General features: G+C 43.6%; 1 protein-coding gene across 8 annotated transcripts in view; it reads right to left on the bottom strand.

The window, feature by feature from the left end:
* The window catches only part of trim3b (tripartite motif containing 3b), a 29,644-nt gene that overhangs the window by 7,830 nt on the left and 8,053 nt on the right, over nt 1-13,761 (bottom strand). For 4 of the 8 annotated variants that reach the window (XM_040150821.1, XM_040150818.1, XM_040150819.1 and 1 more), the window contains exons 2-7: nt 4,336-4,511; nt 2,049-2,178; nt 1,440-1,550; nt 1,108-1,259; nt 607-787; nt 156-257 (exon numbers count right to left, since the gene is read on the bottom strand). In XM_040150821.1, the coding sequence (XP_040006755.1) occupies nt 156-257; nt 607-787; nt 1,108-1,259; nt 1,440-1,550; nt 2,049-2,178; nt 4,336-4,481 (822 nt within the window). In that variant the 5' untranslated portion in view covers nt 4,482-4,511. Of the gene's footprint in view, nt 1-155; nt 258-606; nt 788-1,107; nt 1,260-1,439; nt 1,551-1,931; nt 2,179-4,335; nt 4,512-8,629; nt 8,744-13,761 lie in introns of those variants that run through there. The other 4 variants (XM_040150815.1, XM_040150822.1, XM_040150820.1 and 1 more) reach the window with 3 other exon arrangements.

Genomic DNA, 13,761 nt, shown 5'->3' with positions numbered 1-13,761 from the left:
TTGTAATCCAAGTCAGTTTTTAATACAAAATATTCAATTATTTTGCAGGAGCTCACATCCTGTTGCACTGCTGCACCGAATTTGATAGCTTTTTCCCATAGGAGTCGTAGACTGTTTGTTAGCTTGCTTGTACAAATTACAGTCTGCCAGCCCACCTCAGTAGCACTCCCGTGGCTGAGAGCCTGCTCTGTAAAGCTGCAACTGCTCTGGATGTGTTCCTTCCCCTGAAGGAGAGATGAAAGCTGGGCCTGCAGGACCTGCACTCAGGTAAGTGGAAAAGGGGGAAAAGGGGGGACACAAAAGAGCAAGAGTGTGTGGAGAACAGGTAAAATGTGAGATGGGAAATGAGAGAAGGCAGGTGAAATATATAGAAAAAAAAGGGTAGAAGAGAGGGCATAAAGAGTCTTTTATCAAGTCAGCAGGCTGAAGGATGTTGACAGGAATGTGAGAGATGAAACAGGTCATGTTTGCCTACTTGTTTGTAATATGAATGTGTGCGCATGTGTGTCTGACTACAAGCGTGCAAAGATGCAAGTGCACAAATATATGCATGTGCATGTGTGTGAGAGCACGTACTGTATATGAGTATGTGCAAATCGAACTAACCTTCTGCTTGGCGCTGCAGATGCTCTCCAGGTCTGTGATGAGGGCCGTCTTGCGCTGATGCAGCGCCCGTTCCAGCTCTTCAAACGTGCTGGTAATCTCTGCCACCGCCTCGTTCTTCCTTTCGTTCAGCTGGCGAGAGATCTCACTCACCAGCTCGATGGCTGCCGTCAGCTGAGGGAGCCTGCAAGATGGCACAAGAACACACGATGAAAAAAATGTTCTCCCAAAAAAATCGTGGATACGATCTTATAATAAATCCTTCCTAAAATGTAATTAAAAATCTGATAAAGAACTTGCTATAAAGCTACAAAAACTTTGTTAACTGTAATGAACATGGACCTGTGCCTCAATAATCAGCACCAAGTTTTGACATGCCAGGTACAGCACGGCACAGGTGGTGTTTGATGGCAGATGCCAAATCTGGGCCAAACGCTTAAGCTTCCAAAACACCTGATGTGAGGAATATATACTGAAAGCTTTACCAAGGTATCAGGTCACCACCTGCTGCGTATGGCATCCAGCTGTGTCTTCAGTACAGCCTTGTGCTGTTCCAAGACGTCCCGCAGAGGAACGGTCACGTGCTCCCGGTGCTCCCCCTCTGTACAGTCCAGACACATGGCTGTCTCACATGATTCGCAGTAGAACTCCATCACCTGCAGGGGGAGACAAACTGAGTAGAAGTGCTCACTCTCTCTTGCTGGGTATTGCAGATCGGCAAGGAATTTAAGTTACATTCACTCTCTTTTATGTTAATTATTGCCAAAAAACAAAAGAGGCTGGACAATTTTGGTGAAGTGATGACTGAGCGGAGGCATCACAAAAGGGCCTCCCACCTTTCCCTCATGGTTCGGGCAGCAGAGGGGCTTTCCTGCAGCTGCAGCACTGACTGACTCCAGGACACTGCAGGCCTCTGGCCTCGAGCACTCTGGCTCTCGTTGAAGGACCTGCTCAGAGACAGTTTAAACTTCATTATGCTGTTTTTTTTTTTTAATGAGCAAGTCTCAGTGGACTCGTAAGATAAGAATTTGTGTTCCTGTGCACTGTATTTTGGGGGGGGGGGGGGGGGGGTTTCCTTTATTTGACAGTAGACAGTTGACAGGTGACAGGAGACAAGAGAATAGAGAGAAAGGGCATGCAAACAAATCCTGAATAGAGCCCCTTGAGGAAGTCAAGAATGACCTCAGTCTGAAAAAATGTCCTCCTTCTATTTTACCCAAGAGCTGTTCTCACATAAAAACAACATCAGGAACACACACAAACTCTCTGGCTCATTCCTTTGAGTACCGTCTGTAATTGTTTTTAATATTCTTTGCTTCGTTGTTTACCTCATAATTGGTTTCATCTGCATCTCTTTCTTTGTTCCATGTAAAGTACTTGAGAATCCTGATGGGCTAACACATTTGCGTCTGACTTTAAGTAAAAAAAGGGATTAAGAGTCAAACCTCCATGAGATTAGTGATAAAGAAGTTGTTCTGTAGGGCACAAACTCCTCTCTCTGGCAAGATGGACGTCTGCCGACACACTGGGCACGAGAGCGTCAGAGACTCTGGGGGAATGTAGTTCTGGAGACAACTGAGGGGGGAGGGGGGGGAGCATGAGTTAGAGAATAAAATATACCAATGCAATTCTTTTCTTATTGTGTGTATAATGTTTAACCAGACACTAGAGAGTGAGACCTGCCACCTTATCACCATAACTGAGAGACAGTGCCTAAATGGTGCTCCTGTCACCACAGGTGGGAATCCGAATCAATACACAGAGCCCACAGCCGCACGAGAAAACACCCACACTTTTTCAATGAGTGACTGAATATCTGGCAAACCAGTCCGCCTAACAGAGATGCAAAGAGACCAAGGTCTCAAGGGAGAATATATGTTTGTGTGTGGCAGTTCATAAGTTCATGTGTGTGTGTGTGTGTGTGTGTGTGCGTGTGTGTACATGTAAGGAGGTGTTGGATTCTGGCCGAGCCTCTTCCCGGCAGCAGTCACACATCCATCCCACCGACCCCTACAGGCTGAGGAAGTTGGTTTCAATTGCCCTTAGGAGGCAATGGATTTAAAATAAGACATCCTCAAGCCTAAACCAAACCCACGGTCAGCAGAATTCAGCCGCTATATGCAGATTACGCCGCATTCCCGGCCTACAGCCTGGCTGCCGTCCAACACGTGATGTATGGCTGTTTCTTCTTTGGCTTCTGTGATCGCTAATTCTGTGGTTAACACTGCAATAAACCTGAGGTCAGTGTCGGGGATAAGTCTCTGTTGTTGTACACAGGGATTTCTGGCAGCTGTCGGGGCTGCCTACTAACACCTTTCTGTTTAATTTATGACAACACCAAGGCTTGTGTCAACAAAGCTTTGGTGTAACTGCAGTCTGGAGCTCTCGAGAACGAAGGGAGAGCTTTAACAAAAGTCTTGGTCTACCTACCAGTCTGTCAACACCACAATAACACTGAGTAAACTACTGTTGCTTTGTCAGACACACAGCCAGCTGGCGACCTCAGGCTCAAACAGTTATGTGGTGAAAAGGTCTGTGATGGGGCCACAACTAATGAATCTTTTCATTGTTGATTCAGCAGTCAATTTTCAATTACTTTAATACTTGTTGGTTTATAAACTATAAGAAAATAGTTAAAAATTTCCTTCAAAATTTCTTTAATTATTTCCATGTTTTGTCTGCCACACGCCCCTATGGTAGGAGGATATCATTTATTTTGGTATAACCCAAGGTGGACTGATCCTGATCTCTATATATTAGGAAGCCGTTGTACTGTAAGTTTACACGCTTAATTACAGATAACCACAAATTAAGCGTTAAAAGTGATACCACACCATAGTTAACAGAATACGACCAGCAGGGGTTGCCAGCTAGGACCTAAAAAAACCCCTAACACTACATTAGCCCATCCAGTACTAAAACATCTGTCTGGCTACATCATGTATAGCTCCAGACAAAAATCTGTTCACCTCAGCAGGGCTTCAGATCACATGCCATCCAGTTAAACCGGGGATTAAACTTGCCCTCTGGTGGGCAAATGCCCCTCACACTGCATGGAAAAAGGATTTATCCCATACTTTGTGTGGCTATTCGAAACTATTCCATAAATATTTGTTTGATCATAGGTTTAGAAGTAAACCAGTTTGAAACATAATCCTGGTTATCCTTTGCACCTAACAACATGCCCCTTTCTTCGTTCTCCATGCTCCCACCCTGACACACAACAAGCTTTCCAAAAGCCTCTTCTGCTTGGCTCGGCACGAAAAGGCCCCAGTAAGTATCCGCCTGAGGGGGTTTCGCCTTTCTAAGGAACTGCAAATTGAATGCTGAAAATGTGTCTCCCTACAATGGGGCTTTTTCTCAGACTGCAGTCATTGGTGGTCCCTGACGCGAAGGAATGCACTTATCCCAGTGGAGTCGGTGAGGAGAAGTGCTCCGAGCTGTTTAATTGAGGGTAGGGATTCGTATTGGATGAGGTTCTTCTATTAGGGGATGTAATTACGACGAGAATTCGGTAATAGGAAGGGAGGGTTAGTGCTGGAGGGACATAGCGATGGTAAATATTGTGTTATACCACCTTCTTTGCACGGCCAGAAAAAGCTAAATGTAGCAGATGGAGTGAACAGGGGTGAGCAGAGACTTGGGTTTGTCTCAGGTTTAGCTCCAGGGAAGTGTAGATATTTGGGACTTTTGCCAGTCTTCACCGAAACAGAGAGGAAAAATATCAGTTACCTTTCACAGAAGGTGTGCAGACAGGGCAGGACCTTGGGGTTGCGGTAGTGATCCAGGCAGATGCTGCAGACCAGAAACTGCTTGTCTATCTGACGCACCACAGGGCTGGTGCTCCCAGCCTCGCGCTTTGCCATGGCAGAGGACATTTAAAGCCACGGACAACGAGAGCAGATAGCCTGCAGAGAGACAAAGATAAATGCATGAAAATTTGCCTACGTTTGTCTATAAAGGCTTTTGTCGAGCGTCACTTTCGGGGTGCCGCTCCTGCTCAGCAAACTTCCCACGGGAGGTACCAGGAACCAAAGCTAACAAAGCTGTTTAATTCCTTGATTAGTATAAAAACGTGTCCATTGTTGTGGCGTTATTTCTAGGTTAATACCAGACAAACCAGCTTAAAGAGAACTGCATGAAATAGAGACAAGCACCAGTCCCGAGTACACAGACAGGAGCCGGTGTAGACAAATTGGAATGACCATGTGCCTGGCTTTTGATGAACATCTCAGTTAACACCAAAGCAGGAAATTGAAGGAGACTAAAGGTTTCGTAACTAAACAATAAGTAGCTAAAAAGGAGCCTTTTATTACAAATCCACAATAAGACATTAAAACAAGCTTTCCTGCCCATACAAGTATACAAAACCCTACTAAAAAAAAAAGGACTCCTGATGAACTGGACCTGTTGTGATAGTTACATCCATTCATGAACTTCACACACACACACACGCACGCACGCACGCACGCACGCACACACACACACACACACACACACGCACACACACACACACGTGTGACTGGAAATAGAATGTGAGCAGAGTCGATGTTTCCTTCTATCTGTGTTTGTCGTTCTGTCTATATTTACGGGTCATTAGTGAGGTCTCTACTTCTACTGCTAAAGTTCGTTTAGTTAATGGTTCAGTTATTAGGTTTATACTGTGATCTACTAGCAGCCTCTAGATCCAGCCACATGTGCCTAAATAAAATAAAGCATTAAATCTGAATTTTAAAAAAAATAACGTAGTTGATGGTTTGAAAGGCTCAATCAGTCATTTTTTGAGCATTTCCATACACATAGATTTAGAGTAAATATATAATTAAAAAGTTTGATTCAAAGGTGAAAAATGAACTTTAGCATTTACAAATTACTGTTCTAGCAGTTCTAGTTACTTGTTGTGTGGATTGAGTGACCTGTGTATCAATTTGTGAGTGATAGTAGGTTATAACCCTACATTTTAATTTTGGTGGTTGGGCAACCTTTTCCTTTAATTAGATCATGTTGCCTTAAACACAGAAATACGTCATCAATGAAATGGTTTAATATGTATATTAAATGTTACCAAACATTTTTATGCTGGCACTGATTTAAACTGCTTTTGTACATTTTAAATAGCAAATAAACTGCAATGCATACATGTCACCGATAATTTATTCATTGTTTATAGTAGCAAAAACGTTTGTCAGGTGACAAGAACAGAGAGGCCCCTTGCCTTACATAATCTCATCCATTATGAAACTACAGTTGCGATGTATGGATATTCTGCCTGGCAACACACACCAGTGCTGTTTCCCACGTGTCCCACTTTGATATTCGTATATCATATGGCGTAGCAATTACAGTGGTATGTTGACGATGCTACTGCATCACGTTCCCATCGCTGGTGTGCGGTTGGTGTGTGAATGAAGCGGAGGGATTGGGTGTTAAGCATGCAAAAACTCCAGTCTGAATAACAGAATGTACACATGCCATTTTGATCTTCTGTGAGGAATGTGGAAAAAGGCCACGACAGCAGGTATCTGTTAGAAGACAGTTTCGCCTGACCTGACCCAAGTCTTAAATTGGCCCCTTTCATGAATACCGTGCATGCCATTTTATCTCTGTGTTGCTAACTGGCTCCAGTGATGTAGTCCAGCCATATTTTCTCAGTAGGTCAACACATGTATTATTCATGTTTCAGACACAGACATGCACTCACATGCGCTCGTACAAATGCAGGGATGAGTGAATGGCGGCATGTGTTTCAAACAAACACGCCTGGCCCTAAGATAGAGTTATGAACACAAGCACTTACACAACAGACAAGGACACACAAGCTCATGCACAAAAAAAAAAAATACAAACACACTGATAATCATCCTCCCCCCACCAGACTCTCCCCCTGTCTGCACATCTGTCACTGCTGGATCTAATACGACACTCAATCCCCTATGTTCCATCTCTGCTCGTGTCCTATTGTCATTTGTTGCCTACTGCACACACAAACACATACACACACACACACACACACACACACACACACACACACACACACACACACACACACACACACACACACACACACACACACTTGATCAGGGTGGGTGAGAGCCAGGCGTGTATCTTTTCCAGTCTTTGCATAAAGGATCCAATGACACACAGTCTCTAGACTGGGAGAGTAAAGGTCACGTCTTAAGTTGTCAACCATGAGAACGACAAGTCACATTCACACTCTGGTTGGGCACAGGCAAGGTGTTTGATGGAAATCATTAGTGGTTAAGTACCTTGTGTTTTGTCTGAATCTAAATATGCATTGCTCTCTATAAATCCTTCACTTAAAATTGGCACTTCAAGAGTATCTGGTTGTCTCTGTTGGATTCTGACGAAAAGAAACTTGAATGTCTCTTGATATAATTTAGAATTAAAGGGGGGTCAACCACAGGATGTACTGCATACTACACTGAAGGTCTCCCACTTCTTTGCCACTATCTTTCTGTAGCAGAATACACTGATCTAATATCACACTAATATCATCATTCTGTAATGACGTCTGTCTAAATTTAGACATGTATATAAGCGTGTAGGCGAGGAGGCAATGACACTGAAACTAAAATAAGACCAGGACTGCTGGAGAGTGATGTGGCTGGTGTCCATTTTTTTACTGCTGGTTAGACAGTATTTGAAAAGACATTACTGTTGGGTGGCCACAGCACAATAAGATTCTGAATCGGAATAAATCCCGAATAAGAATTATTTCTCAAAACCCAAAAGCCAAAACCATCTGCTCAGTGTCAGTCACAGAAAATGGAAATTTAAAACCTTAAAACATCATTTAATATTTCTTTTGAACTTCAAGTTTAACTGATGGATGAAAGGCTTGGCACTTTTGCAAAACTCTTGTATATTCCAGCCTAACTATCAAGCTGATAGAAACATAAAATGCATACATGGTGCAACAACAGACACACGTGACAGTCATGCATGCACATGAGTGCATACGCTTGCTCAGTGTCACATGTTTTGCGTATGTTTATTCAGCAGACGGTGGTCCCAGCTTCATTCACACCCGCTTCGACTCCTAAGTAGGCCACGGCGCTCAGTTTTAAAGCTCGAAAGTAACCATTACCGGTTGACTGACAAGCTTGGCAAGTTAGGAAAGTGATTGAAGACTCGCAGATTCCGTAATTTTGGCTCTGCAGCTGAAGGCAGCCGTGTGCGATGAAGCCAAGCCCGGGCAGGACTGCAGGAAGCTTCAAAAATGATGTCTGGGAGGACGCATCCTGGAGGGAACTGTCAACTAATACCATCAAAATGAAATGTGTTACAACTCTCCCGGCAATTATACAGTACATGCGGTAATAACAGCAGTAATGTCGCTCCTGACCTTAGACTGAGTAATTCCCCGCACTCTCGGGATTACAGTATTTGCATGCGTAACTAACCGCTTGTGTGTGCGTGCGTTTAAGTGCGTGGTTGCAGCAGGTTCGTGTGTGACGACGAGCTAACACCCGTGGAGTTAATACACAATGCGTCTATTCACTGCTGGCTTAACAGGATACAAAGTAGTAGCATTATTTCTTTCACTTTCTTTGTCTCATTCAGCGCTAAAAGCTCTGCGGTTGCTTCACTGTACAATTGGATTCTCACAGCTCATGTGTATCTCTTATAACACACACGTGGAATTGAAGTGGGGTAAGAAAAAAAAAGAAAAATAGGAGGAGGCCAGGCAGGAGAACGAACGTCTTCTTCCCAGTTCAACAGCAGGCCCGGGAAAAGGGACAGAGAGACGGACAGTTTAATAGGGAGGTTTATATGGGAAGGGCGTGCAATGCAGCAAGAGTACCAGACCACCTGCCTCTCGGCTCACTGTCATGCACCTGCACAGCACCGGTGAACACAATGTATGTGCTGACAGCTTGGACAAACACACAAACTCACACACTTCACTCTGGTGACGGCCGAGCTGATACACTAAAGTCATACATGCACACATGCAATGCGCGAACACAAGGGCGAACATGCACAGAGTTGACATAAAGGATACCTACTGTCAGTAGAGTGGAGCAGATCAGTCTCGAGGGCTCCATGGCAGCTATGTGTTAAGTCAGTGTAACACTGAAGTATCCGCACACGCCCTGACCCACGCTTGAAGGCCCACCCTCCCGTCTCTCCCTTCGGCCCTGCTGACCACTCTTCCTTTTCCCTTTTCCTTCTCTCGTTTTTTCCCTTTTCCATACAACACACACACACACACACACACACACACACACTGAAAGGGGCTGAACAGGGACGACGACAGAGGGCGGGACTGTAAATTGAAAGTCCCTCCTACTGTCAGTGCTATTTACAAGCATGAGCTGACTGGATAGCCTCCTACTGCCGCGCTCTGATTGGCTGGGGAGCTTAGACTACGGAGTGGGATTGCATCATAGGCCAACAATTCCTGCTGGCCAGAGGGAGAGAGTGATAGAGATTGAAACAGAAAAGAAGAAGAAGAAAAGTCTTGAATCACGGAGCATATTGCACATAATGCCTTAATCTGCTGTGTTATTATTTAATTTGTGAAACGTTGTGCACTCTGAAAAACTATGATGATCAGGCCCAGTGGCAGGTTGGGGTCTTGAATGCAGCTTGCTTCAGGTACAGCAGTTGATGGGCGACGCTAAACATCTCGGATCATCTGGCCTACAGTTACGGTTATGAAGAAATATGTCATTACTTAGCCAGCCAAGTATACACACACACACAGACACACACACACACACACACAGGGCAGCCAGACAAAACATAGAGTTATATAATTCACGATTTCACTCTTTTGAAAAAATCTTAAAATGAGAATTTGGAACATATGCTTGTCCGTCTAGCATTATCGTATCAAATTACACATATTCAGGGATTGAGAAAAACCCTTAATACTGAAAAGGGGATTATCATTTTGTATCTCATCACAGGATAATTTTGTTCCCAATCTCTTAAACGTCCTGTCCTTATGAAGTGGTCAGAGTTTAATCTGGAGCGAGAGGTGACGATTTCCTGCAAAAAAAACATCAATCTACAGTTAATCTGTGCGGATTGAGTCCAGTCGTCTCTCCTCCCTCGCCTCCGGCGCTGCCTCCTCCACGCCTACGCACACCTTTCCAAAATCCCATCTGCCTGAACTCACGGGCCAGACTGCTGCGTTGGGTTGAACAGGAAGTAAAGGATGAGAGGATGAAAATACCACTCGGAGAATGACATATCAGTAGCTGTCTGCGGTGGATTTATTGAGTCACCCATACAGATTATGGTGGCACCGTTTCAGATGTTTTCATATTGCTACAGCCTCTGAAGAACTTCCACTGATTTGAGTAGGAACCACTGTTTTTATACCTGTTACACAAATGAGTCAAATGCTTGCTGGACTTGACGGTAGTTACAAGATTTGAGGCTTGTCCTTTCCAAACTAAACGAATTCCTACAAACATATGATATGACCAATATAAATGAAATGCAGCACTCTAGCATGGGCAGCCCTTTGAAAAAGACTGTTGTCTTCCCCGCAGTGAGCACTCGACAGCATTATTGGTTTAATGCTGAGCTTTCTGCTGAAACGATCAGAATATACAACTCCTGCAGTTATTAAACAGGAGGCAGCTAAACCACCAGTGGCACCCACAATGAGTCTCCCGAAACCAGTACACGTAATATAGTGGGTCTATGCATGAAAAGGTTCTAGATAATCAGAAAAAAATAAGTAATTGTAAGTGTTTCATTCCAAATGTTCAGATATTAAAAGGTTTATACCACTACAAGAGAAATGCAATTTGTTTCTAAATTTGCCCTTTTCTTCCAACTAAAAATAATAATAAGGGTTAGCTAAGCGTAAAGTCCATACAATGCCTTGAGAGGAACTTAATTGTGAGCTAAATGGTAGAAACAAACCTACTGCAGCGGCTCGGTCTGTGCCTTGGGAAATATCGACAGTCAAAAGAAACCATCCTGCCCCAGGGTCAGTAAAAGGTGGACAGTAAGGGTAGTAACGATAGTGACGTTCACCAGAAAATTCAACAAGAAAATTCACACCCACATCCAGCCAGTGAATAGAGAGCTATATTGTCAAAGAATCACATAGCTTTAGAGTTGTATTTAGATTTTTGGAGGGTGTTACCTTTTTTTATTCTGCACCTTTAGTAAATCATACATTGCGACAAGTAACAAGTCAGTAACACAGGTTAAGGATGCTGCTGTGCTTGCTTGCAGCCAAGCACACTCGGTGCTTCACACCTGATACCATGCTACTATTCGCTCAGTCTTGTGTTTTAGAAGTTCTCCCTGCACAATGCTGTATCCTCCCGCCTGTACCCGCTATGCTCTGAAACCTGATGATATTGGTATGTTTGGAAAGAAAAAAGTGAGCTCGGGAAGATATGGAGGAGGAAAGACAGAAGAAGGAGAAACGGTCCCAAGAACAAGATGAGAAGGAGACGTGATGATGAGGAAGAGAAGACACGCAGTTACTGTATATACAGTACAGTGCATTCACACAGACACACAGGCACACACACACACACACATACACACACACAACGCACACACTGAATAATGAGGAGGCTCTTGCGTAACAGAGCATGATCCTGAGATCTTGGGGCTAGCATGATGGTGTTAGAGTCTTACAGCCCCGGGCCTGACACCATCCCTCTCTCTCTCTCTCTCTCTCTCTCACACACACACACACACACACACACACACACACACACACACACACACACACACACACACACACACACACAGACACACGCAGTCAGCTGTTCAGATCTGAGTCACACTATAGCCCACCTCCCCCTTTCCTCCTTGGCCGCTCAATTTACCCCAATAACATAACACACACACAAAAAAAACAGACCTTACTTTGGTTTTCATAAAGATAAAAATAAGAATGTAAACACACAGCTAAAAGATGGTGTGTATGAACCAGCCTGTATAACCCTTATTAGTATGCACAGAAAGCCTCCATTCTCCCGCACAATCCAGTCTTGAGCCTCCACATACATGTACCTCTATATATAGAGCTATCAGTTCACATCCCCTTCACATCATTTGCAGGCACGTGCTCTGAGCTGCACACACACACGCTGTGAAAAAGAGCAGGGATCCTCGGATGACCAGCATAGTAATGGCTCAGAAACACTCAAGAAGGATCCACATCCTAAACATTTAGATGAGGCTGTCCCTGGTTCCATATCTCTCAAACTTATGTAATGCATGTTAGACATCTGAGTTCCATTTGCGCACGCGCTCACTCATTCGCGTGCGCTTGTATAGCATTAATGTCCCAAAACAGCGCCGCCATATCCTCACGGGTACAGTGGTTTTTAACATGCGTGATCATATGCAACGTAAGAATGAAAAACCAAGCTAGAGCAAGAAAGTTAACCAGCACAACACTGTCGTAACTGCTAACAAGGTTTGTGTTTTATAGAAGAAATATCAGCATGTGTCCAGTGTCTCGGCTGTTCTAAAAAAATGCAAACACACACACACACACACACACACACACCATATGCACCCTACACACACAACAGGGCTATACAGACATTTGAGACATTTACTGCTGTAAGAAGGAGACGTTGTATTGGCAGCTCATAGTTAACACTCAGGTCTACTGTACATGCAAATTACAGATTGATCGATGGATTGAAAAGAAAATACAGATGCTCCCTTTCAAATGCCGTGGCGGCTACCCAGCTGTTTATACGCCACAGCTGGTCTCAGGGAATTAGGCGTGTGGGTGTGGGTCCAAAGTCCTGAAACTGTACATAGGTAACTTATTCTGCACCCTCTCTAATGTTAGACTCTCACACCTGCAACCTGTATACGAGCAGGGGGGAAATCACATCTTATGTGATCATAGCCCTGACCAAAGTATTGTTACATATATTGGTGGTGCGTGCGAACAACACTCATAATATTTTGTAAAGTAATTTGTAACTACGGCCTTCGAATGAATGTAGTAGTGTAAAAATTTACAAAGAAACTGTCTCATAGATAATAATAGATAATAATAAAATTTGCAAAAGTGATCGAGCCATTTCAGTTCTTTAGACCTCTGAAATAAAACCAAAAGATTTGATTTCAAAATTTATTTCTGTGACCGCCGCAGTTATAAAACCATTATGTCTCCCCCTCATAGTCACTCTGTTGCAAAGAGAACTTCATCAACGGATTCCTGACACGAATAATATCAAGGCAAACGTCAGAACAGCAGCTCAACTCCACTGAGCTATGAGAAAATAGACACATGAGCACCTCAGGTAGAGAGACACAGGCTCCATAAGGCTCCCGCTAAATGCCTGTAAAACATCAGTAGAAGCACAATAAATAAACTATTCATAATCCACATTTTAAAGTGTAAAATTCATATATTTTGAAGTTGAGACGTTCAAAGGGAATATTATATGATGCACAGGTTCTTCATCCTCTTTCTTATTCTACCCGACCCTCTCCCTCTCCCAGCAGAGAGAGTTGTTTCAGTGAAAGCAGAGCATGTGCCACAGGGCCGCGGGGTAGAGGAGCTGATCCTGAAATAATTTGTTTCTTTAAATAACTGAGGGAATAGATGCTCTGAGCTCAACATATATTAACATAAACAGCTAGTTCCATGTCACAGGGCATTACAGAACCGGGCCAAAATGTTGTGTCAAGTAGGTTGACGTTTAACAGACCTACCGTATCTTTGTGAGCGTGTTTATCTATTTGGGTATGCGGGACGTTTAGATGTTTGTCATCATCTGGGTGCCTTAAAAAAAAACAACAAAGCTGTGGTTTTTGTATGAGCCAAGTATCCAGAAAACAAGCACACCAAGCACAACGGAAGAAAAAAAAAAAAGCCCTCAGCTGTGGGCATTTTGCTTTCACATCACAGAAACACTCACACCGAACTCAAACATGGTGAAAGATGCCAGAGATAAAATACATCTTTTATGTAACGTGAGCTGATGTTTTGGTTTTTCTTACTCTGTGGTTGCAAGGACCAGAACAGTCGTGCCTCAGTGTGAAAGTCTGCTAGTTTTGTTTTTTTGGGGTTTTTTTTTTGTGTGTGTGTTTTTTTCCCCCCTTGCTGCTGATTTCAAACAGACATCATGAAAAACCCTGTGGGTCCTAACAGGGTGGAAATTCATTTACTTAAGGGGATTA

The sequence above is a fragment of the Xiphias gladius genome, chromosome 17 (genome assembly GCF_016859285.1).
Source record: "Xiphias gladius isolate SHS-SW01 ecotype Sanya breed wild chromosome 17, ASM1685928v1, whole genome shotgun sequence".
NCBI lineage: Eukaryota > Metazoa > Chordata > Actinopteri > Istiophoriformes > Xiphiidae > Xiphias > Xiphias gladius.
This window is presented reverse-complemented; position numbering and strand designations above follow the sequence as displayed.